A 23,099-nucleotide genomic window follows, 5' to 3' on the forward strand; every position below is an offset into this window, starting at 1 on the left:
TGCTATTCTGTATGATCCCAGAAGTGTGTGTGTGTGTTGGGCAATAGGAGGAACTCCTCAGCCCAGGGTCTAGCCTGCACTGCCTCCCTCTGTGGTCTCATTACCAAGCAGGACTTAAGGCTCCACTGTTCATGGGAACTTGCTCCCTTTTGGGGCTCTGAGGATCCACCCTTATTCTCTGGCATGTTTCCTCATCCCCACCTCACCTGAAGGAGACCTTGCCCTTCAGAGGCCTTTAAAGGTGGGGGCGGGCCATTGACCTCCCACTGCCCCATGCTGTGTCCTGCCCAAAATCCCTCCACCAAGATAAGGGGAAGCCTGGCTGCTGCCTTGAAATGAGAATGAAGAAAGATTCAGAGAAAATCGGACTTCAACAAACTATCCTGCCATGAGTGAAATTCTTTGCATTCAATTCAGTGTCCTCTGTGTCTGCATCTCCACTGTTGCCCTACAAATAAGTTCATCAGTACTATTTTTCTAGATTCCATATATATATGCGTTAATATACAATATTTGTTTTTCTTTTTCTGACTTACTTTACTCTGTACAATAGGCTTCAGTTTCATCCACCTCATTAGAACTGATTCAAGTGCCTTCCTTTTCATGACTGAATAATACTCCATTGTATATATGTACCACAGCTTCCTTATCCATTCATCTGTTGATGGACATCTAGGTTGCTTTTGTATCCTAGCTACTGTAAATAGTGCTCAGGATCACTCTGATTCTTCTTCTGCCTCCTCCTTCCACTTGGAAGGACCCCTGTGATTACATTGAGCCCTCCTTGATAATCCAGCTACTCTCCTTAGTTTAAAGGTCAGCTGATGATCAACCTTACTTCCCATTTGCTGTATAACATAACATATTCACAAGTTATAGAGATTAAAACATCTTTGGGGACTGATTTCTGCCATCAAAGAGGAGCCCCCACCCCAGACCCCATCCCTTGACTCCCAAACCTCCAGACACTTGGGAACATTGTATGGCTCAGTTCTGTGCTCAGTTCTGGTTTGGTATAGACCCACAAATTCGATACTCTTTCAAGAGGAACATAGTTCCTCTCCCCTTAAGTGAGGACTAGACAGAGTGTCTGGCTTCTAATGAATCGAATATGACGGAAGTGATGGTGTGTTACTTCTGAGATGATGTCATAAAGGACATGTGGCTTCCATCTTGCTCTCTTTCGCACACCAATTCTGGGTGAAGCTCACTGCCATGGGGTGTGGACCCAAGCAGGCCTATGGTGAGTGGCACATGGCAAGGAGCCTAGGCTTCCTGCCAACACTGGTGTGAGTAGCACTTTTCCAGCCCCAGCTGAGCCTTGAGAGGACTGCAGCCCTGGCCATCGCTTGACTGCCGCACCTCATGAGGAGACAATGAGTCAGAACCCAGAAGAGCTTCTCCTAACTACCTGACCCACAGACACTGTGAAATAATAAATGCTTGTTGCCCTAAGTTGCTAGGTTTTGAGGCAGTTTGTTACACAGTGAGAGATAACCCATGTGCCGGTTTGAAGAACTGAAACAAGGTCATCAGGGAAACAGCTGCCAGGATCAGCTGAAGTGCTGAGTCTTCGTTGTGCAAATGACTGCGCAGTGCTAACCAAGCTCCGAGGACTGGTGGCGTGGTCTCCGCAGTCCCTGTCCCTTGACCTTTCCAAGCTCCCCTGTGTCCCAGTTTCACATCATCCAACTCACAGGCAGCAGAAGGACAACACTGTGTGTTGGGGGACAGGTCTGCCTGGCTGTCAGACAGCTGTCGTGTCTGCCCTTGGGAACAGACCTTCAGGGAGCCACAGCCTGCCATTCCTGCCGATGCTTCCCATGGGCCAGCTTTGCTGGTGAGCTTGTGCTTTTTCTGTTGGTTTCAAGGTCACCTCATCTGGAAGGGAATTATGCTTGACCTGTCTCTTCTCTGAAAAGATGTGACTCCTCTCCTGAGAACAGAGCCTCTTGTGGGGAGGGCGCGTTTCCCCAACCCGGGCCACCACTTCTGCTTTGCACTACAGGACCCAATTGATCAGAACAAGGTGGACAGCCGACTCAACTTGCCCAGTCGATTTCTGTCCCTGGGAATTTGAAATTGGAATTTTGGGAGACTCAGTTGGCCCCCAGAACTGGTCTTATAATTAGGAGCTGGGGAGGCATCTGCCACTATCAGCCAAAGAAGCAGAGAAAGGTAATCTGCAGAAAAAGTAAACCATTTTGCAGAGAGAGAAGACTGAAAACAGAGGAGCTGAGAGAAGTGGAGACTCGTGCAGTTCCAGAGAGGGGGCAGCAAGTACCACTGCCTGGCCTCAGCCCTGCTGGCCTGGTGCTGGCCCCTGGCTTGGCTTCATGAGAGTCTCCAGACCCTTGGACCACAGCGCCTATTTCTGTTTAAGCAAAGCAGCTTTCTGTTACCACCCAATAAGCCTGAGCTAAGGCCCCACGGTTAGAAGGAATCTCAGAGAGTGGTCAGATCTTTTCAGTTTACAGTGAGGCTTCTGAGGCCCAGAGTGGTGCAGTGAAGTGCCCTCAGCCACACAGCCCATGTGTAGCAAAGCCAAGACCAGAACCCAGGTTTTCTGACTTCTGGGCCAGTGCTCTGTGACTCTTTGGGGCTGGTTGCATTTCCAAGGGCAATGAGATGAGATCAAAGGAGGAACAGATCTCAGGGTCAGCTGGCTCTGGACATGAATTAATGGTGTGGCTGCAGGTAAGTCACGTCGCCTCTCAGACTCCATGCTTTCATCTGGAATGTGAATATAACCACGTCTAATTCAAAGGGGTGTAATGAGAGCTAGGGCTTCCCTGGTAGTTCAGCTGATAAAGAATCTGCCAGCAATGCAGGAGACCCCAGTTCCATTCCTGGGTTGGAAAGATCTGCTGGAGAAGGAATAGGCTACCTATTCCAGTATTCTTGGGCTTCCCTGGTGACTCAGCTGGTAAAGAATCTGCCTGCAATGTGGTAGACCTGGGTTCGATCCCTGGGTTGGGAAGATCCCCTGAAGAAGGGAAAGGCTACCCTCTCCAGTATTCTGGCCTGGAGAATTCCATGAACTATATAGTCCATGGAGCCTCAAAGAGTCAGACACAATTGAGAGACTTTCACATTACTTTCAGTGAGAGCTAAATGAGAGCATATGTGGAGGAATTCAACTCTCAAAAAAACCCAGACTACTCTGACAGCAATGACGACAAAGTCAGAATTGCCTTTCCCAGATGAAAAAGTTTCAGTTCTCCATTGCAGTTTCCCAACACCTGGACTGACTGCAGTCAGAGTGAGGTCTGCAATGAAATGAGATTTGAACTACTTCCATATTAAAAAAAATAAGTGTTTTGAGAGGAAGTATATATTAGGAAATGAATCAATAAGAAATTATTAGATGGTATGGGGATTGAGACTGTTCTAGAGGTCAGAGTGGTCCCTTGTAAAGCAGTATCCTTCCTTTCTAATCTCGGTGTCTGATTTCTAGCAGAGTGAAGGGCAAGTGGATCACCCCAGCCCACCCACAGGTGACAGGTGCTGCAGCCCCAGGCCCTGACTCAAGGAGTCACCAGAGAAACAGCTGGGCAGGCAGGGCTGGGCCCAGAAGGAGGCCAGACTGTATCATCCTTTCCCATCACTGCCCTGGGCCCTGGCATGACCCGAACTCACAGCCTCCCTTCTCCCTGGTCACAGGTTGCCGCCAGCTCCAGAAGGTGGGTGAGGGTGGGCTCAGGCATCCACCACCATGGTCAGGAGCCCCATCTCTCCCGGGTGCAACAGGTCTGAGTATATACATTTCCATGGCAATGAACTTCCCACCCACCTTCCTAAGTGTTCCTGTCTGGCTTCAGGGATCCCTAGAGCCTCCCTGCACCCTCTTCAGTATTTGGAAGGTGACTTCCCTTCTGATAAGTGTGACCAAGGTGACTCTGGTACTTCCCTCTATATTAGAAAAAACAAACAAACAAACAAAAAAAACCCACAACCAAATCCAATCCAGATCTTACTCAGAGATTGAACAGTGAGTCTGAAAGCCTGACCCTAATTCCAATCCTAGAGGACCCAGAAGATGAAGAGTGGGCCTTCAGCAGGTGGTGAAGCAAAATGGTGCAAAGTTGCCCCCTGACACTTTAATATCAACATCAGCTTTTAAATGTGACCAAGAAATGTTCATTTTGTTTTTTATGGGTCATGTGTCTGTAGGGAGATGAGCAACTCCAGGATGAGTCTAATTCACACAAATATTTCTGAGAGCAACTTGGTGATATGTATCAGATGCTTTAAAAGATAGGGAAAAAAATTACAGATGGCTGCCAGGATTTAGCTACAAGGATACTCATCAAGGAGTCATTTGTGACATGTATATATTTTAAAATCAGAAACAACATAAATGAACACCAGTTGGTTAAATAAATTGTGGTACACCCATAAAATGAAATGCTCTGCTGACATTAAGAATAATATGTTGTTGAAATATATTTAATGCCATCGATAGTATTGGTGTATTACATAGTATTCAAATATCACCCCATTTTTTTGGTAAAAAATTTATATGTGTGTGTATGTGCATGCACATAGAGCCTGCATGAACTGAAGACACTTAGAAATATACAAGAATAGAATAATAGCAGTGGTTTTCTCTGAGCAGTAAGATTATGACAATTTCTGACATCATTCTTTGTGTTTATCTATAATCTCTAATGTTTCTATAAGGCACATGCATTATCTGTATAATAAAACTAACAGCTTTTCTTTTTTTTTAAGGAAGAGAAAGATGGCCCAGGAAGGACCCTTAAGAATAGAGACAAAGTCAGGTGAGATCTCCCCACATCCTTTCTGATGAGAAGCACCTTGGATCTTTCTGTTTCCTGGGAGTGGCCAATGAATTTGTGCCCTAGCCAAGTGTTCTCCCAGAGGAAGGGGCAAATGGACCCCACTCAAAGGATAATTTAAAAGGAAAAGAGGAGGGACTTCCCTGGTGCTCCAGTGTCTAAGACTCTGTACTCCCAGTGCAGGGGGCTGGGGTTTGACCCTTGGTCAGGGAACTAGATCCCACATGCTGCAACTAGAGGTTCTCATGCCACAACCAAAGATCCTGCATTCCACAACTAAGACTCAGTGCAGCCAAAAATAAAAGAGATAATAGGGAACAAGATGAATGTGGGTAGATGTTTACAGCCATGAATACATACCCTCCCACCACTGCTCCCAGGGATCTCTGCACGCCACCCTCCACTCTCGCCTGAGCAATCACAGTGCTCCTGGAGTAGAGGAGGATTTCCCACAGTCCATCCCCAACAAGCCAAACTTATCCTTTTAGAATGTCAGTTAGATTGTGTTGCTCTTATGCTCAGAACTTCCAGTGTTTGCCCTTTTCTCTCAGAGAAAAATCCAAAGTTGATGCTGGCAATGCCCTCAAGGATGGACCCTGCTCCTCCACACTCATCTCTTACCTGTTTTCATTCCCCACAACCTCTGGGCTCCTCTTTCTTCTTCACACACACCATATACACTCTTTCCTCAGGGCCTTTGCACTCACAAATGGTCCCTCCCATTTCTTCAGCTAGCCACGTGGTCATCCCCTCAAAATTACATTCTCTCTCTCTCTTTTTTTTTCATTTTAAAATAGTCTTTATTACTTTAAAGTATTTGCATACATTGAATTTTGGAGATGTACAGTTCTGAGTTTTAACATATATTGGGTTGGCCAGAAAGTTCATTTGGATTTTCCCCATCTTACAGAAAATCCAAATGAACTTTTTTTTTTTTTTAATTGGAGTACAATTGCTTTACAATGTTGTGTTATATACATATGTCCCTTCCCTCTTGAGCCTCCCTCCCACCCCCCGCCCATGTCATCACTGAGCGCCAAGCTGAGCTCCCTGTGCTATACAGCAGCTTCCCGATAGTGATCTATTTTACATATGGTAGTGTATATATCCGGAGAAGGCAATGGCACCCCACTCCAGTACTCTTGCCTGGAAAATCCCATGGATGGAGGAGCCTGGAAGGCTGCAGTCCATGGGGTCGCTGAGGGTCGGACAGGACTGAGCGACTTCACTTTCACTTTTCACTTTCATGCATTGGAGAAAGCAATGGCAACCCACTCCAGTGTTCTTGCCTGGAGAATCCCAGGGACGGGAGAGCCTGGTGGGCTGCCGTCTGTGGGGTCGCACAGAGTCGGACACGACTGAAGCAACTTAGCAGCAGTAGCAGCAGCAGTGTATATATCAGAGAAGGCAATGGCACCCCACTCTAGTACTCTTGCCTGGAGAATCCCATGGACAGAGGAGCCTGGTAGGCTGCAGTCCATGGGGTAGTGAAGAGTCGGACATGACTGAGGGACTTCACTTTCACTTTTCACTTTCATGCATTGGACAAGGAAATGGCAACCCACTCCAGTGTTCTTGCCTGAAGAATCCCAGGGACAGGGGAGCTTAGTGGGTTGCTGTCTATGGGATCGCACAGAGTCGGACACGACTGAAGCGACTTAGCAGCAGCAGCAGCAGCAGCAGCAGTGTATATATGTCAGCGTCACCTTCCCAGTGACACTTTCCCAGTCTGCACAAACAACAGTATGCTCACGCTCCGAGTTCCTTATCCTCCTCACTCTCCTTTGTTGGCCTCTGCGGCTCACTTAGCACCAGCTCACATCCTATCCATTTCACTTGTCTGTGGTCTGTCTTCTGCTCGAATGTAAGTTCCTTGAGAGCAGAGATTGTGTTTCTGTCACTGCTGGATGTGGGGCCCATGGCAGTGCCAAGGGCACAGCAGGGGGTTGACAGATACTTGCCGGATGGACACATGAGTATGAAGATATTTGCCATGTGCTGAACACTACAGGCTCTGCACTAAGAACTTCACCTGCATCGTTTCATTTTATTCTTACAACAACCCCATGAAGTCATTCTGTCTGTCTTTCTATGAGGTCACGTAAATGGTCATCTTCCCTATTTTGTGCAGGATGAAGCAGACTCAGAGAAGGTAATGAACATAATCTGTCCAAGGTCATAGCATAAGTGGCAGAGGTGAGGTCAGAATTCTGCCTGAGCATTCTGATGTCAGAATCTATTTCCTCTACACTCTTGCTTTCCCTGTGTGGTCCCTAGACCAGCAGCATCAGCATAATCTAGGAGCTTGTTTGGAATGCAGAGTCTCAGGCTATATGGCAGACCTACTGAATCAGGACCTGCATTTTAACACAACTTCCCAGGTGACTCCAGTGTGCTCTAGTGTGAGAAGCTGTGCTGTGCCATCAGCTGTATGGAAAATAGGGGCCTTCACTGAGCAAGAGGCTGTGACAGTCTGGGTTAGTTTGGCCTTGGGTTCTCTCCCTCTGCCCGCTACCTTCCTACCCGGGAGCTCTTTAGTGTCCGCCTGGCTTTGGGGGAGCCACGACTCATGATGAGTACAGAAAGCTCAGCGCCGGCCCCTGTCCAGGAGCCAGTCCCGCTGTGGGCAACTTTGGTTCTCCCTCTTGGAGAAAGTTCTCTCAGCTCACTCAGACAAAACCTCATGTGTGCCTCTTAAAAGCAAATGAGAGAGCCTGCTACTATCAGAGATACGGCACTGAGCCTGGAGCAGAAGGTGTTTCCACCTGACACTTATGCACTGGGGCCAGGGAGGTTGTTAAAACCAAAACCTGCTTTCAATTAAATTGTTAATGTCTGGGAGCCCACCCTGACACTCATTTTTATCACCAAGGGCCACTTTCAGTCTTGATATTCATGAAGAATGAGCCTGTCATAAAACCAGAAATCCTCATTCCCAGTCTCGCCCAAGCCCATTAAAAACAAAAGTAAACATTAACTGTAAACCCAGATATGCAAAAACCGCCTATGAAAATACACCAGCAGAGGGTGCTGTGACCCCATCAGTCCCTGCCCACTGGCCCCCTCCAGAAGCAAAAGTTGCAAAGATGCAAGAACATAAATCACACAAGATTAGGGGTCTGGATCCTGGGTTCCACCCTGGCTTCATCTATGGAATCTTGTGGGAGCCCAGGGCAACAGAAACCTCTGATCTGTGCCTGCAGGAAAGTCAGTGTTCACTCAAATAGGGATGGGTTCCAAAAGTCCACCTCCAGATCTGGCATTAGCAACTCAAAATGAAGTCACTTTCATTCATGCTTTTATTCCCTTAACCAGCACTTGCTGAGCACCTTTGATGAGCCAAGCACAGGGCTAGACCATGCATTTTCCCCATCAAATGATGCCATAACAACTAGATCCTGAGGCTAAAGCCTTTTAAGTCTTTAATAGAGAGGAAATAGAGCTAATAAGGTTATTTTCTGTTCCAGGGTCAGAGGAAAGGAATAGGGGAAGGGCAGTGTGGAGGAGAGGAAAGTAAGCGTGGGAAGAGGAGAAGAAGAGAGACCAGTAGGAGCAAGAGGACCCTGGGGAAGAGGAAGGGAAGTTGGCTTCCAGCCCCTGCCTGGTGCATATAAAATATAACCTTAAGAAGTTAGTCTCTGGCTTCCTCCCATTTTCCTTTCTAGACCCTGACTTGGGCATCTCTCCAGAGCCTTGGACTGCCCAGGGATCCTGCAACATGCCCCAACCTGCCCTGCCCATCATGGTCACCATGATCCAGGGTTTTCCACCCTCCACTCCCCATCCACACCCCCAGGCTTGCAGCTGCCCTTGTCAGCTCAGTGTTGGCAGCTGAGTCACCCATTAAACTAACACACGCTGACATGCAGCAGGCTGGTCCTCCCAGGGACACTGTGCGTCTTTTCAAGAAGACCCAACCAAATCCACCTCTAGGTGGTAGATTCCCAGAGAGCGGGCTGAAAGGACATGACAACTTCAGGCTGTTCGTGTCAACTTCAGGCTGTTCGTGTCAGGGGTGGTATTCTGAAAACAAAGCCAGAACGCCTGTTTGGGGAGGGCGGGGTGGTCTCACACAATCTCTTAGGGGAGCCAGCAGGAGGGACTTCCGGTGGGGGTGCTGGTATGGAAAAGTCATTGGCAAGTCAAGGATTTGCAGGTCAGTGATACATCTCTGAGCAGTTTTGAGTTTTGTGACTGTGACGTGTGTGTGTGTGCTGGGTTGAGACCAGAGAGAGAAGGTCTGCAGGGCTGGATGCAGGAGAACCACTGAGGCAGGAGCAGGGTCCTCCCAGAGCTGGGGCCTTTCTGTGGTTGACGGCAGGCTCGGCTTCTGCAAGGGCCACCTCCCAGGAGCACCTCCCGGTGGAGCACGCTCTGAAGATCCTGACGGTAGAACAGGAGGCTGCATTGACCGCTGCCCCTTCTCAATTCCCTGCTTGTGAGAGACCTGCTCAGATAGTCCTGCCTTTCTGGAAGCCTGGGTTTTTCCAAAGGGCCTGCTGCTGCTGCTGCTGCTAAGTCACTTCAGTCATGTCCGACTCTGTACGACCCCAGAGACGGCAGCCCACCAGGCTCCCCCGTCCCTGGGATTCTCCAGGCAAGAACACTGGAGTGGGTTGCCATTTCCTTCTCCAGTGCGTGAAAGTGAAAAGTCAAAGTGAAGTCGCTCAGTCGTGTCCGACTCTTAGCGACCCCATGGACTGCAGCCTACCAGGCTCCTCCATCCATGGGAGTTTCCAGGCAAGAGTACTGGAGTGGGGTGCCATTGCCTTCTGGTGGGAGGTAATTGGACACAGAAGGGGCGGAAGGGACGGTGACAGGGCCATGGCCAAGGCAGACTCCCCCACGGCAGCCACTGGCCCTGCAGCAGGCGTCACCAGGGTGCTTGGCGCTGAAGCTGTCCTTCGGGATGAATCTTGGGCATCGGGCATTGCTTCCGTGCTTCAGCTGCCCACCCCCAATCCCGGGGCCTCCTGGAGGATCCCAAGTCAGGGCTTGCTGTTGCTCTGAAAGGGTCCGCTTGCTGCACAGGAAGTGAAGCACTGCGGGAGGAAGCCTGTTTGCTCACCAGGCCTGGGTACAACAGGAAAAAGTGGTATGTGTCTACATAGAAGGACTTAAAGCTGGTGTAAAGCCCTGCCTGGTTTGCTATGCCTTTGATAAGGCTGCTCTCACCACAGGGCACGTTCCCCTGGTTTTACCTCTCAAAGCCCCAGCCATTGGTGGTGACAGAGGTCAAATTAGAGGTTCAGGGGAGGGTTCTAGAGTGCTGATAATATCCTGTTCTTGACCTGGGTGGTGGTGATACGAGTGTGTGCTATGTATAAACATTTATTCATCAAACCACAGATGATGCAGCTGCTTTGGAAAACAGTTTGTTGTTTCCTCAGAAACTTTAACATGGAGTTACCACTATGACCCAGCAATTCTACTCCTGGGTGTATACCCTGAAGAATTGAAAATATAAGCTACACACACACACACAACGTGTGCATGAATATTTACAGCAGCATTATTCATAACAGTAAATGTTCATCAGCTGGTGATGAATCACAAAATGCGATCTGTCCATACCATGGAATATTACTCAACCATAAAAAGCAAGGATGTACTGATACATGCTATGACGTGAGTGGACCTTCCTTGAAAACATTATGCTCAGTGAAAAAAGCCAGTCACAAAGGCCTCCATATAGTATGACTTTATTTATATTAAAAGTCCAGAATAGGCAAATCCACAGAGATATAAAATAGATTGGTAATTGCTAGGGGCTGAGGCAGGGGGAAGTGGGGAATGAGTGCTAATGGATATGGGATTTCTTTTGGGGGGTGATGGGAATGTTCTGGAATTACATAGTGGCAACAATTATAGATCTCTATGACTATACGAAAGATGGTTCAAGTATACACTTTAAAAGGGTGAACTTTATAGTGTGTGAATTGTATCTCAAAAACTGGATCTTGTTCTCTTTGATCTACGAATGTTACACCTTAATAATTTCTTTAAAGTTGAAAAGTGAAGATGCCACTACTCTGTTGCTATGTTCCTGGTTCTTAAGAAAAGTCACTGCCAAAATGCCGCCTCCTCTATGACAGCTCCCTCATCCCTGCTCTGAGCTCCTTCAGCGTTTAGTCCTGACACCCCGCTAACTACTTACTACTTGGAGAGCCTGGCCATTTAGAGTGCAGCTGAGGACCAGCATGCCTGTATCTCTTGGAGGCTTTTTTACATGTGCAGCATTTCAGGTCCCTCAGGCCTGCTCCATCAGACTCTGCATTTCAAAAAGATTGCCAGGGAATTCACATGCACATTCATGTTTGAGAAACACTGCTCTCGCAGGCTTCCCCCTACCTCCTCCTCCTCCATCCGCTGTCTACACCTGAAGGCTCTTTTTGTCTCTCCCCACCTGGTGCTCATCAGCATTTGTGGATTCAGTGCTAGTGGCCTCAGAACTAAAGTCAATACCTACTCTAAGACCAGGATAGAGAAACTAAAATCTGGGGACACTTTGGTCAGATAAAAGGAATACGTAAACTCTGCACGTCCAAAGCGAGGTCTCCAAATACCATTTCCCACTGAAAGGCATCAGGGCCTTGGGAGAGATGGCTGATTCTAAGTCTAAGCAGAAAGCATACAAGATTAGGCTTGTTTAAAATGTACACGTCTTCTCTGTGTTGCGCTGTGCTCAGTCGTGTCTGACTCTTTGCAACCCCATAGACTGTAGCCCACTAGGCTCCTCTGTCCATGGGATTTTCCAGGCAAGAATACTGGAGTGGGTTGTCATTTCCTTCTCTAGGGTATCTTCCTGACCCAGGGATCGAACCTGCGTCTACTTGTCTCCTGCATTGCAGGCAGGTTCTTTACCACTGAGCCACCAGGGATTATAGTGTTCTCTAGTCATGCTTAAAATATTCAGGAATCAAGTGGAAGAGACGCGCACTGGTCAAAACGGGAAGCATCAATTAGAATATTAACTGCAATGAGTTGAAACACACGTTTAAAAATCCATGAATTCATAGTAATACTAGAAACTAAACTCTGTTCACTGTTGGAGGATGGTAGGAAAGCAATGCATTGTTTTGAAATGGTAAATGGAGGAAAGCGAACAATTATCTTAGGTGTGAAACAGTAGAGAAATTGTAGTATCTGATTCTATCATCCCTCCCTTATATAAGCTAGAATACTTCTATGAAGGAGAAGATGGTAGAATCAGATATCACTATTTTGAAACAGAGCTTTCAAAAGATGCCGGCATTGACCATCTGCAGCATCTAATATGGAAAGAGACAGACATCACATGCCTCCTGTTGGAAGAATACCCAGCACTGAAACCAAACCTGAAAATTATTAAGCTCTCGATTACCAATTTATAGGAAAAATACGGACAGAGATCCTGTAAAATTATACCACAGAAAGGTTAGCAGCAAACTCTAGATTGTGGTTAAATCTACCGAATAAAGAACCCAGTGTCTTCAACAAACAAATTACAAGGAAAAAAAAAAAGATTACAGAGGTTGAAATTCAAAGCAACCAATTTCAACAGATGAACCTCATTTGAACCCTGATTCAAACTTTTCTCCTAAAAATCCATTTAGGACAATTTTTAGACAGTTGGGAAATTTTTAAAAAATATTTGTCTTATATCAGAGCACAGTTGATTACAGGTATACAGCAAAGTGATTTGTGATTCAGTTATACCCATAGAAGTAGCCTTTTTTTTTTTTTCAAATTTGTTTCCCATTTAGGTTATTATAGAATCTTGAGCCAAGTTCCCTGTGCTATATAGTAGGTCCTTGGTTATCCATTTTAAATACACTAGTGTGTCCACGTCAATCCTAAATTCCCAATCTATCTGTCCTCTCTCCCCACTTTCCCCTCTGGTAACTGTAAGTTCCTAAGTCTGTGAGTATTTCTGTTTAGTAAATAAGTTCGTTTGTATCATTTTTAAAATATTTTATATATTAATGGTATCATATTTAAGAGACAAGAGGAAAATTTGAACACTAGGAATTACTATGATACAAAAAGAGTTCTTTTTTGATTTACTAAAACTTTTACAGATGAAATAGTATGATATCTGGGATTTGCTTCAAAATAATAGAAGATGGGCTAAATGGAAGAGTGTGGGAAATGGAACCAGTTTGGTTATTTTGGGGGGTTGGCAGATTGATGGGTGTGTGGTAGTTCATGATACTAATCTACCTACTTTGGTGTATGTTCAAAGGTCTCTAAAATTTAAAAAAACTAAAACAAAAGATCTATAAGAAAGTGTTATGTAAGAACTAAGAACAATAAGATCACCTTTCTTGTTTCCTTCTCAACATACTTACTCATAACTAGATTTTCTATAACATAATAATTTGCCTTCAGAGGTGTTCTACAGAATGAGACACTCAAGTCACCATCCAAAAATGAAGCAGAAACTTAAACCTTATGAAAACTCAAGGAGAAAGAATTGGATACAGAAATAATTACGGGTGAGGCATGAGAGGAGCTGAATTCGCATCAGAGGTCCACCAGCCGAGGGCAGGACCAGGCTGCAGATGTGCTTATGAGTGCACTGGGGGTGGAGGTAGTGTGTCTGTGGGTTTCACCCCTGCCTGCATGGGCGAGTCACCTGGAAAGCTCTGGAAACACAGGGATGCCCAGGATTCTACCCTAGCCCCATTAAATCTCTGCAGGAGGCCTGCGGTTTCAGTGATTACCAAGCCCTGCCCCAACCCCCCCAGGTGACTGATCCTGACACACAGCCAGAGAGAGAGAGGACTGTAGCCAGCTTGCTCATATTTAAATAGCTGGGTAAACCTGCTGGGAAATGCTGGTGCAGCCACTGCCAGATAAATACAAAGTGAGCTGGTAAGTGAAACACTGGGCGTCCACATCATTCTGTTTGCTGTGAGTCACCTGAGGCCGATTGGAGCCACTGTGTCCAACCTGAGTTGCTTCTCTCTGGGTCTCAGGTGTGGCTGAGCTCCAAGGAGGCCACAGGTTGGCTCCTGTGGGCTCAGCCGTGGGCTCCAGTGGGCTCAGCCGTGGGCTCCTGTGGGCTCAGCCGGGGGCTCCTGTGGGCTCAGCCGGGGGCTCCTGTGGGCTCAGCCGTGGGCTCCTGTGGGCTCAGCCGGGGGCTCCTGTGGGCTCAGCCGGGGGCTCCTGGGCTGCAGGTTCTGGCAGCACGCATGTAGCAAGCGCCTAGGATCAACAGCTGGCCAGCGGAAGTCGTGGTCAGGATCAAGTTGGGGGAGGAAAGGTTTGGGGTCCACAAAGGTGGCCTCCTGCTGCATGCTGGACTATGAGTCAACCCCAGGAACACCCAGCGGCTAAGCGGAAAGTGCCAAGCCCAGACTCCATCTCCATGGCAACAATATCCCTTCCGCAGGATCTAGGGCTGGTGCTGAATGGCGACTTTCATCAGGGCCACCGTAGAAAGTTAAACTGGCTAATTGACAGGGAACAGAGAGTTTAAAGTCAGTGTGTCAGAAGCCACAGCCCCCTGGCAATTGAGGCAGGCAGTTTCTAAGCAATTATGGTTCACTATGGGCTTCCCTGGTGGCTCAGCCAGTAAAGAATCTGCCTGCAATGCAGAGTACCTGGCTTTGATCCCTGGGTTGGGAAGATCCCCCGGAGAAGGGAATGGAAATCCACTCCAGTATTCTTGCCTAGAGAATTCCACGGACAGAGGAGCCTGGCGGGCTACAGTCCATGGGGTTGCAAAGTCAGACATGACTGACTAACACTTTCAAGGGAAAACATGATTTGAGTTTCCAAAATTCCATTCCCAGGTATTCACCATGGGGTAGACCAAGGTCCTCTCACCACAGCCTCCCCGCCAGGTAGAGGTGGCTGGACATCTCCCCAGCCTGGGTGGGTGCTGCCTGGCCTCCCTCTGATCCAGCAGGAGCCTGTCACTCTCAGCCTAGAGGGGTGCCCCACTCCCACACAGGGGCCACAACTCAGCTGACTTCCTACCACACCCTCATTCCGCTCTAGGTGTGACCCACCCTTTGACCTTCCCCTTGCCTCAGCCCCACCCGAGTGTACCTGCTCTCCCTGCTGGCCAGCTCAGCATTGCTCATGGCCCCTAGCCCTGGGGTCCTTCTGGTTTGGCCTCTCCCATGAACATCCCTTCTCAGGCAGTCCTACTTGTTATGTCCTGGCCTTCCTGGGCCCTTCCCCTCTCTGGCCCTGGCCCTAGGGGTCTTGGCATCCCTCACCTGCTGCCAGGTAACAAGAAGTCAGGAATCTGGATCCCATCACTGGACAATGATAAATTTAAGACTCTTCAGTTCAGTTCAATTGCTCAGTCATGTCTGACTCTTTGCAACCCCATGAATCGCAGCATGCCAGGCCTCCCTGTCCATCACCAACTCCCGGAGTTCACCCAAACTCATGTGCATCGAGTCGGTGATGCCATCCAGCCATCTCATCCTCTGTCGTCCCCTTCTTCTCCTGCCCTCAATCCCTCCCAGCATCAGAGTCTTTTCCAATGAGTCAGCTCTTCGCATGAGGTGGCCAAAGTATTGGAGTTTCAGCTTTAGCATCATTCCTTCCAATGAACACCCAGGACTGATCTCCTTTAGGATGGACTGGTTGGATCTCCTCGCAGTCCAAGGGACTCTCAAGAGTCTTCTCCAACACCACAGTTCAAAAGCATCAATCCTTTGGTGCTCAGCTTTCTTCACGGTCCAACTCTCACATCCATACATGACCACTGAAAAAACCATAGCCTTGACTCGATGGATCTTTGTTGGCAAAGTAATGTCTCTGCTTTTCAATATGTTATCTAGGTTGGTCATAACTTTTCTTCCAAGGAGTAAGCGTCTTTTAATTTCATGGCTGCAATCACCATCTGCAGTGATTTTGGAGCCCCCCAAAATAAAGTCAGCCACTGTTTCCCCATCTATTTCCCATGAAGTGATGGAACCGGATGCCATGATCTTCGTTTTCTGAATGTTGAGCTTTAAGCCAACTTTTTCACTCTCCACTTTCACTTTCATCAAGAGGCTTTTGAGTTCCTCTTCACTTTCTGCCATAAGGGTGATGTCATCTGCATATCTGAGGTGATTGATATTTCTCCCTGCAATCTTGATTCCAGCTTGTGCTTCTTCCAGCCCAGCGTTTCTCATGATGTTCTCTGCATGTAAGTTAAATAAGCGGGGTGACAGTATACAGCCTTGACGGACTCCTTTTCCTATTTGGAACCAGTCTGTTGGTCCATGTCTTTAAGGAGCATCAAACTTCGGTGCAGCAGGGTCCACATGGGGCAGGAGGAAGGCAGTGTGAGATGTAGGTGTGAGGGCAAGATCTGTGGCCTCTCGAATCAGGATAGTTCCCTGGGGGAGGTGGGACTTGAAGCACTTACGGAGGACAGGCTGTGTGTGAGTCTGGGGGTGAGAAGTGGAGGGACTGGGCAGCAGGAACAAGTCACCTCCCTTACTCTAGCTGACAAGCCCCAACCTGTTCTGGCCTTCCGCCACCTCTCACCTCATCTTCTACCACATCCCCTCCCTGTCTTAGCTCTGAATGTCACTGTCCCATCTTTACCCTGTCCTCTCTGCCTAGAATAATGCCGGCATGCAGGAGGTGGATCAGGCGCTGTTGTCCTAGGGTGGTGAGCAGAAGTTTCTCTGAGGAGGTGACTTGTGGGTACCCTTGAATACCTATTGGAGAAAGCCATGCAAATATATGCATGTGTACACGCATGTCTTCACGACGTCTTGATTTTCTACAAATGGTGCTCAGTGAGGCTCCCAGCCCCCTGTGGAGAGGTATCCAGGGCTTTAAGGCAGCCTCAGGTGTGGGCACGCAGACCTGGTCGGCTGAGGGAGTCCTGCTCAGGCTGCCAGGGACCACTTTCCTATTCCCACCTCAGACAGAGGGCAATGTCAAAGGCTGGTGGGCAGAGGACAAGCCCCCAGCATTCACGTTTTCTATTACCGCCGGGCTGGAAGCAGCATCCTCAGGGCAAGGAGGTGAACCGCAGCACACGCTCCCTTACTCTGAAGCCCCCCTCCCTTCCCCTCGCCCAGCCTTTCTCCAAGAAGCACTGAGACCCATAAGAGAGCTACCCCGGCTCCAGGGCGGAGTGCAGTTTCCTGGGCAGCTTCCTTCCCATGTCAGGGACTGAAGTTTAAAGGACAAGGGAGCTCAGTGAATAAATGACTATGACTAAGGCATGGACCTCAAGGTTCCCTTTGCATAGACTGGTAATAAGGCCTCTCGCTTCTGCCACCGGCTCTGATACTGTCCACCCGCCCAGAACATGACACTGGGAGAAATTTCAGGCGCCACTGAAATTAGTAGATGTTACTGTCTTCATACACGCTGTTGATATTACTACCATTCCGGTTTCTTCTTTTGCTAAAAGTGGATTCGTTCCCGGTAAGGGAATGATAGCAACCTGATCCCGCGGATCACTCGGCGCCAGGCATTGTCTCGGAGTCCTGCCCCAGCGGAGGGAGGGAGCCGGGCTGGCAGGGTGCAGTTCCCTCCACGCCCACTGGGTGGCGCAGGCGCCGCACTCCGTAGGGAGCTGAGCACCAGAGGCCGGGGGCTGACTTGTAAGGAAAGGGTCCCCGGAGGAGGAGGGCCCCTCCATCTGTCACAGAGGACCCCGGCCTCGCAGCTCTGACCTGGGAGGTCCGCTGCAGCTTCATCCAAGCTCGGTTCCGACAGAGGCCTTCCCTTTGCTTTCCACAAACTTCTCTCCTGGGGATTCTCATCTCACAGAGCAGCCTCCAAGACAAGGGCTTGGCCACAGATGTGCTGGAGCCCGGGGAAGAAAGTGGGGGCGGAGGCGGGGAGCAGAGAGGAGGGGAGCTCTTGCAAAGTGAAATGAGAAGGCCCAAGGCGGTCAATGGTCAAGGCCAGACCTGGGGTCAGCCTTCTTGATTTGATAGTAAACCAGCCTGTCACATCCTGATCTCCTGCAGATATTGGGGGGTTGGGGGGGGGGGCGGATAGGGGAATGGGATGCTGTCCTAGGAGATGGGAATGGAGAGGGGAGATGGAGGCAGAGAAGCGGAGGGTAGCCGGACCGGACACCTTGACAAGTAGGGCCCAGGCTAGCTAGGATGACGTGGGGGCCCTCCTGGGTACAGTTGTTTGGCACTTTCTTCCAAGCTTCTCAGATGCTTGTGGAAACCTGCTGTCTCCTCTTCTTCTGCCTCTGGGCAATGCCCCATTTGCCCAATTCAAATCTGCCTTTTGTTTGTGAGAGCACTGGAGCTTTCTGGGGAGAGTGAAGCCGGGGAACAAGGAAGTGGAGCTGGAACAGGCACCTGGGGATTTACGGGCGCCTTGAGTGTAGGTCTTAGGGCACTAACCCGCCTCCTGCTGCTTTGGTACATCCGCAACACCCCTGGGATGTTTCTCCACACGTAGCAGGGCCCTCGTTCAAGTTCATTGTCCAACTATGTCCGAGAGAGCTGAAGAGCAACGTCGTGCCCCTGAACTATTTGTGTAAAATGCAGATTCCACCTTCTTGTTCCTAAAGATTCTAATTCGAGAAGATGAGAGTGGGGCCCAGGAATCTGAATTTTAACAGACACTGGAAGAGATTCCCAGGCATGGTGGCTAGGTTCCACTTGGAGCAATACCAGCCGAAGCTTTGGGGCACTACGTTTTATGGAGAGAAGCCTGCAGGCAGCAGGTCCTCCTTCCTTTCTGAGCGTCTCCTCTGGCTTGGTGTGACTTCAGGTTCAGCAACTCTAGAGCATTCTTTCCCCTGCGCTCAGCCTCTTCAGCTTTCCCAGGCCTGGTTTTACTTATTTTTCTTTCTCCTGACCTCACTGGAACATCGAGCTCCATTCTTTCAATAGATAAGCTCTTTATTAGCATCAGCCTAGAATTTTGGGAAGCCTCAAACAGTCGTGCAGCATTGGATAAATCCTGTAAGAAATGAAATTATCATTTGCCAGCCATTATTATGGAACCTGCATTCTGCAACCGTGTAATTTTCTTTTCTTAAATGGTTCTGATTTGAGTCTAAAACACCTCCCTTCCCTTCCCACCCCCATTCCTCTGAGCTGAGCCTCCTGAACTCTAGATCTTTGTGCTATCAATCACAGTTTCTTTCATTCTTTTTATTCTTCATGGAATGAGAGAGGCACAAACAATGTTTTTAAATAAAATTTAGAAAATGTCTACATGTCCTTATCTCCTGGAAGAACTTTAAGTAACTACATTTCCCTGGGGTTTACTTTCCTGCCTGGCTCAACCTGCTATCATAAAAATAGAAAGCTGGCAGACAGATATACAGAGTCCACAGAGTTGGGTATTTCCTTATTGCATTTTTAAGAGCAGTATTTTGTAATTGCTGTGATAATACAAGGGATGATATTTGTGAGAGTAAGCCCAGAGCACCTTCCCTGCTGGTGTCTGCCCTCTAATAACCCCGTGCGATGATGGCGACGCACCACCAGGAGGGGATCATCACAGAACATTAATGAGAAGTTGAGAGCTGGCGCCAGGAGAGCTGCAGAGACAGAAAGCAGTGACTAGGCCAGACGGGCCCGTCATTTTTGCACTTTGAGCAAGAAGTGAGAAATGGAAAACATTCTCTCTACCTTCCCAGCATTGATGTCTTTGAGCTGTGGTGCTGGTGAAGAGTCCCATGGACTGCAAGGAGATCAAACCAGTCAATCCTAAAGGAATTCAACCCTGAATATTCATTGGAAGGGTGGGCTGAGGTGGAAGCTCCAATACTTTTGCCACATGATGCAAACAGCCGACTCATTGGAAAAGACCCTGATGCTGGGAAAGATTGAAGGCAGGAGAAGAGGGCGGCAGAAGATGAGATGGTTGGATGGCATCATCAACTCAATGGACATGAGTTTGAACAAACTCTGGAAGATAGTGAAGGACAGGGAACCCTGGCGTGCTGCAGTTCATGGGATTGCAAAGAGTCGGACACGACTGAGCAACTGAACAACAATACCACCTTCCCAGCAAATATGGTGCCTGGCTCAGAATTTCCTCTGACTTTGTGTCCCCAAGACCCTGGCTGCCCAATTACATGGGCAGATCCAAAGAGAAACTGTTCAAGAGAGTTCAGGAAAATGACTGTTCCCTCAGCTCTGTGAGAACACATGGGTTCTGGCTGAGATGAGAGATTTGAGAGGGTCATAACTGAGCTCCAGATGCATCTAGAACCCTCTCAAAATATCACTTTTCTAAAATGTCTTGTCACTTTCTAAAAATTATATTTTCAAGTTAGATTCTGCAATGTGTTTTCCACTATTTTTGGGTCTTTAAGAAAGAGATAATGCATTTCCTTGCTGGGCAGAGGGTGCTAGACTTGCAGGAATCTTCTGGGTTGCAGCTACAGAAACATCAGCTTATTTGCTAACCAGGGACAACTTGCTCTGCAGCAGCCACGGAGGCCCCAGGGACCCCACGGGCTGGGCAGGGCCTCTAGCCCAGGACTAGAATGCGAGCACACCCGGGTCCTCCAGGGAGCCGCTAGGCTCCAGGTCACTGACTCTGCAAGATCTGTTTGACCATGCAAGCGCCAGGGGTGTGTTTCCACTTCTTACACTTAATCATTCTCCCTGAGAGGGGTCCATGTCATTGTCTGTTTACAGAGCAGGAAAGCAAGGTTGAGGGAGGCTAACAGCTGGCCTGAGTCACAATCCCCCACTGAACGTGGTGCCGCCCACCTGGACATCCTGGGTGCCTAGAACACCCAGGGTATATGCAACGAAGGACAAAGAGGGGCTCAGGGATCAAGCCCAGCTGCTGTGATTCGAAAACCAGAGTCTTTCCACCTCATCAAAAAGCCAGGGAAATGATCTTCGGCTTTTCCACTGAAGACCCAAGGAATCCACGTCCCCGCCTTTTTTTGCTCTGATTCTGGAGCTGTGAAAGCCAGTCACCATTTCCTGCCTTAAAACTGAAGAATCAATTTTACAGTTATAAATAAGAACATCACAAGGACACGCTCTGGCTCATGGGGAGCACAAGTAGCTGCAGCTACGCAGAGCCTTGAGGTTTATTTCGTAAGTCACCACCAGGCCGTCTCAGAATGGCATTTGGAAGACAGAAAAAATGAAAGTGTTCCCACTCGGATTTGTTCCTTGTTTTAACACCAAGCAAAGGACTGGGGGACGATCCTGGGCCAGACTTGGAGGGCCGGGAGGAACGTGCCTATGTCATGTAGACATAATCCAGAGATGCTTGTTTCAGACAGAACATTTTCCCTCTGAAAATCCTGAAACCTTCCTAGCCCTTGAATGTGGTAAAGTTCGTCTGAAACCATTTAAGCACACGCAGTGGAGGTGAGGAGTGGGAGTGGTGGTCTTTAAGGAGTGGTTTCTTGAGCTTCCCTGGTGGCTCAGATGGTAAAGAATCTGCCTGCAATGCGGAAGACCTGGGTTCAATCCCTGGGTTAGGGAGATCCCCTGGAGAAGGAAATGGCAACCCACCCCAGTATTCTTGCCTGGTAAATCCCATGGACAGAGGAGCCTGGTGGGCTACAGTCCATCTGGTCACAAAAGAGTAAGACACAACTTAGAGACTAAACAAGCGCAAACTCCGTTCTGAGGGCTACCCAAAACTGAGATGGGCAGAAAACCAGGGTCTTGCCAGAGTGGTTTTACAGACAGAAACTCAAAGAGAAAAAATGTCCCAAGAGATTACGTGATATGACTGATGGTGACATGAAGTGAAAAGGCCGTCATAAATTCTTATAAAAAATATAGTGGACAGATGGTCCCCAGATGCTTATTTGAGATCGGGTTCAGGTCTTACCTCTTCCAGGGAGGTGCCTATAGCAACTCCAGCATCTAAGCTCTTCCCCTTCTTTAACCTCATCTGAAGTTTTATAACAAGCAGAATATACCACAGTATTAAAAAAAAAAAATCCAGTCTTAACTGAATCTGACTGGACTCCTTTCTCTGGTATCCACTTCAGGGTGGAAACCACTTCCTCAATGAGATGAGTGATGTCTCGTTAGCACTGCCTTTAGATCCAGGCAAGAGGAAGCCTGTTCAAGGTGCAGCACTTTCATGGGTTAAGTCCATATTCTGACTTCTGGAATATTCCCCAGGTGCTCTGGGCCACATAGGCCCCTCTTCACATCTGTCTCTCCTGGACAGACAACACTGCCAGTCCCTGAATGGCCAAGGGGGAGCTATTTGCAATGGGTCTGCTTGGACACAGAGCTGGAAGTCCACCAGCCCCATGTGAGAGTTTTCATGGTGCCAGAGCCTGCTGGGCAGAAACGGGGGTTGGACTGTGGGCTGGGCTCTGGGACTGTCTCCCTGTGCCACTGCTTTCTAGTACAGAATTCTGAGGATGCCAGAAATTCTCCATGTGAACTGGACTTTCCAGCCTCGTGTTGCTCTGAGGAACTTCAGGCAATGATATAGGGGCACTTCACAGATACAGAGGTTGCCTGGCTGGCAGTGGGAGGGGTGAGGAGAGGTCTCTGGCAACAAGGCTGGGGGCTTGCCTGGATGTCTTCTTCTAGGCTCCTCGCCTGCTCGAGGCAGCCCAGGCATGTCCTAGCTAACTCAGTTAACGTTCTGTTTAATTTTTGTCTTGTTATTGCTATCACGTCTCTGGAACGAAGAAATGAGTCACCAAAATAATGAAATGCCTGGCTAAGCTTGAACACACCACCAGGGAACTTTCTAAATAAATGAAAAAGTGGAAACTGCAGGTCCCCATAATGAATTCAAAGACTCTGTTCCAAGATGGAAATAATGTTAAATAAGGGAGTTTAAAGCAAAGGAGGTAATTAGGAGAGAATGGTGGCTGACATTGAACTGAGACTGTACCAGGGCTCCGTCTCAAAAACAAATGAGCCTCATTTGTAGCAGCGGTTCTGTGTGTTGCTCTGTTGATTTAAAACACAGCATAGCTTCACTCTCTTGTGTGCCACACACCTAAAATGAGAATGTACTTGGTCAGGCTAGACTGACAGTTTCTTCTACTACACTTAAAAGATTTACTAAGAAAGTTCAGTGGACAAACAAGCATTCAAGGAGAAATTTAGGTTTAATTAAGAAAGCAGCTCTTTAAAGGACTTCAGCAGAATAATTGTTGGTATGCAAATAGTACTATGAACTACAAATGAGTCATCCATTCTTTGAAGGAGGCTGAACAGGATCTCTTCTTGGAAGGACTTGGGACAATTTTGTTGAACAATAGCAAGTTCCATGTCATCCTCACCAAGCAATAATGACTGAGTCCTCTTCAGCCTAACGACAATCAGGTAATCTCTTTTAGGTGATTACTACAAAATAGGCCTTTGGTTGAGTGCTTTCCAAGCAGTTAGCCCTCACAACAAGCCTATG

At 48.2% G+C, this 23,099-nt stretch overlaps 1 protein-coding gene across 9 annotated transcripts in view; it reads left to right on the forward strand.

Moving 5' to 3' along the window:
• Positions 1-23,099, forward strand: part of TEX35 (testis expressed 35) — a 57,861-nt gene that overhangs the window by 10,795 nt on the left and 23,967 nt on the right. Inside the window, exons 9-11 of one of the 9 annotated variants that reach the window (XM_059875562.1) lie at positions 3,458-3,683; positions 4,735-4,784; positions 13,173-13,695. In XM_059875562.1, coding sequence (XP_059731545.1) covers positions 3,458-3,683; positions 4,735-4,784; positions 13,173-13,230 — 334 coding nt within the window. In that variant the 3' untranslated portion in view covers positions 13,231-13,695. The other 8 variants (XM_059875567.1, XM_059875566.1, XM_059875563.1 and 5 more) reach the window with 8 other exon arrangements.

Source organism: Bos taurus, chromosome 16 (genome assembly GCF_002263795.3).
Source record: "Bos taurus isolate L1 Dominette 01449 registration number 42190680 breed Hereford chromosome 16, ARS-UCD2.0, whole genome shotgun sequence".
NCBI classification, from domain to species: Eukaryota; Metazoa; Chordata; class Mammalia; order Artiodactyla; family Bovidae; genus Bos; species Bos taurus.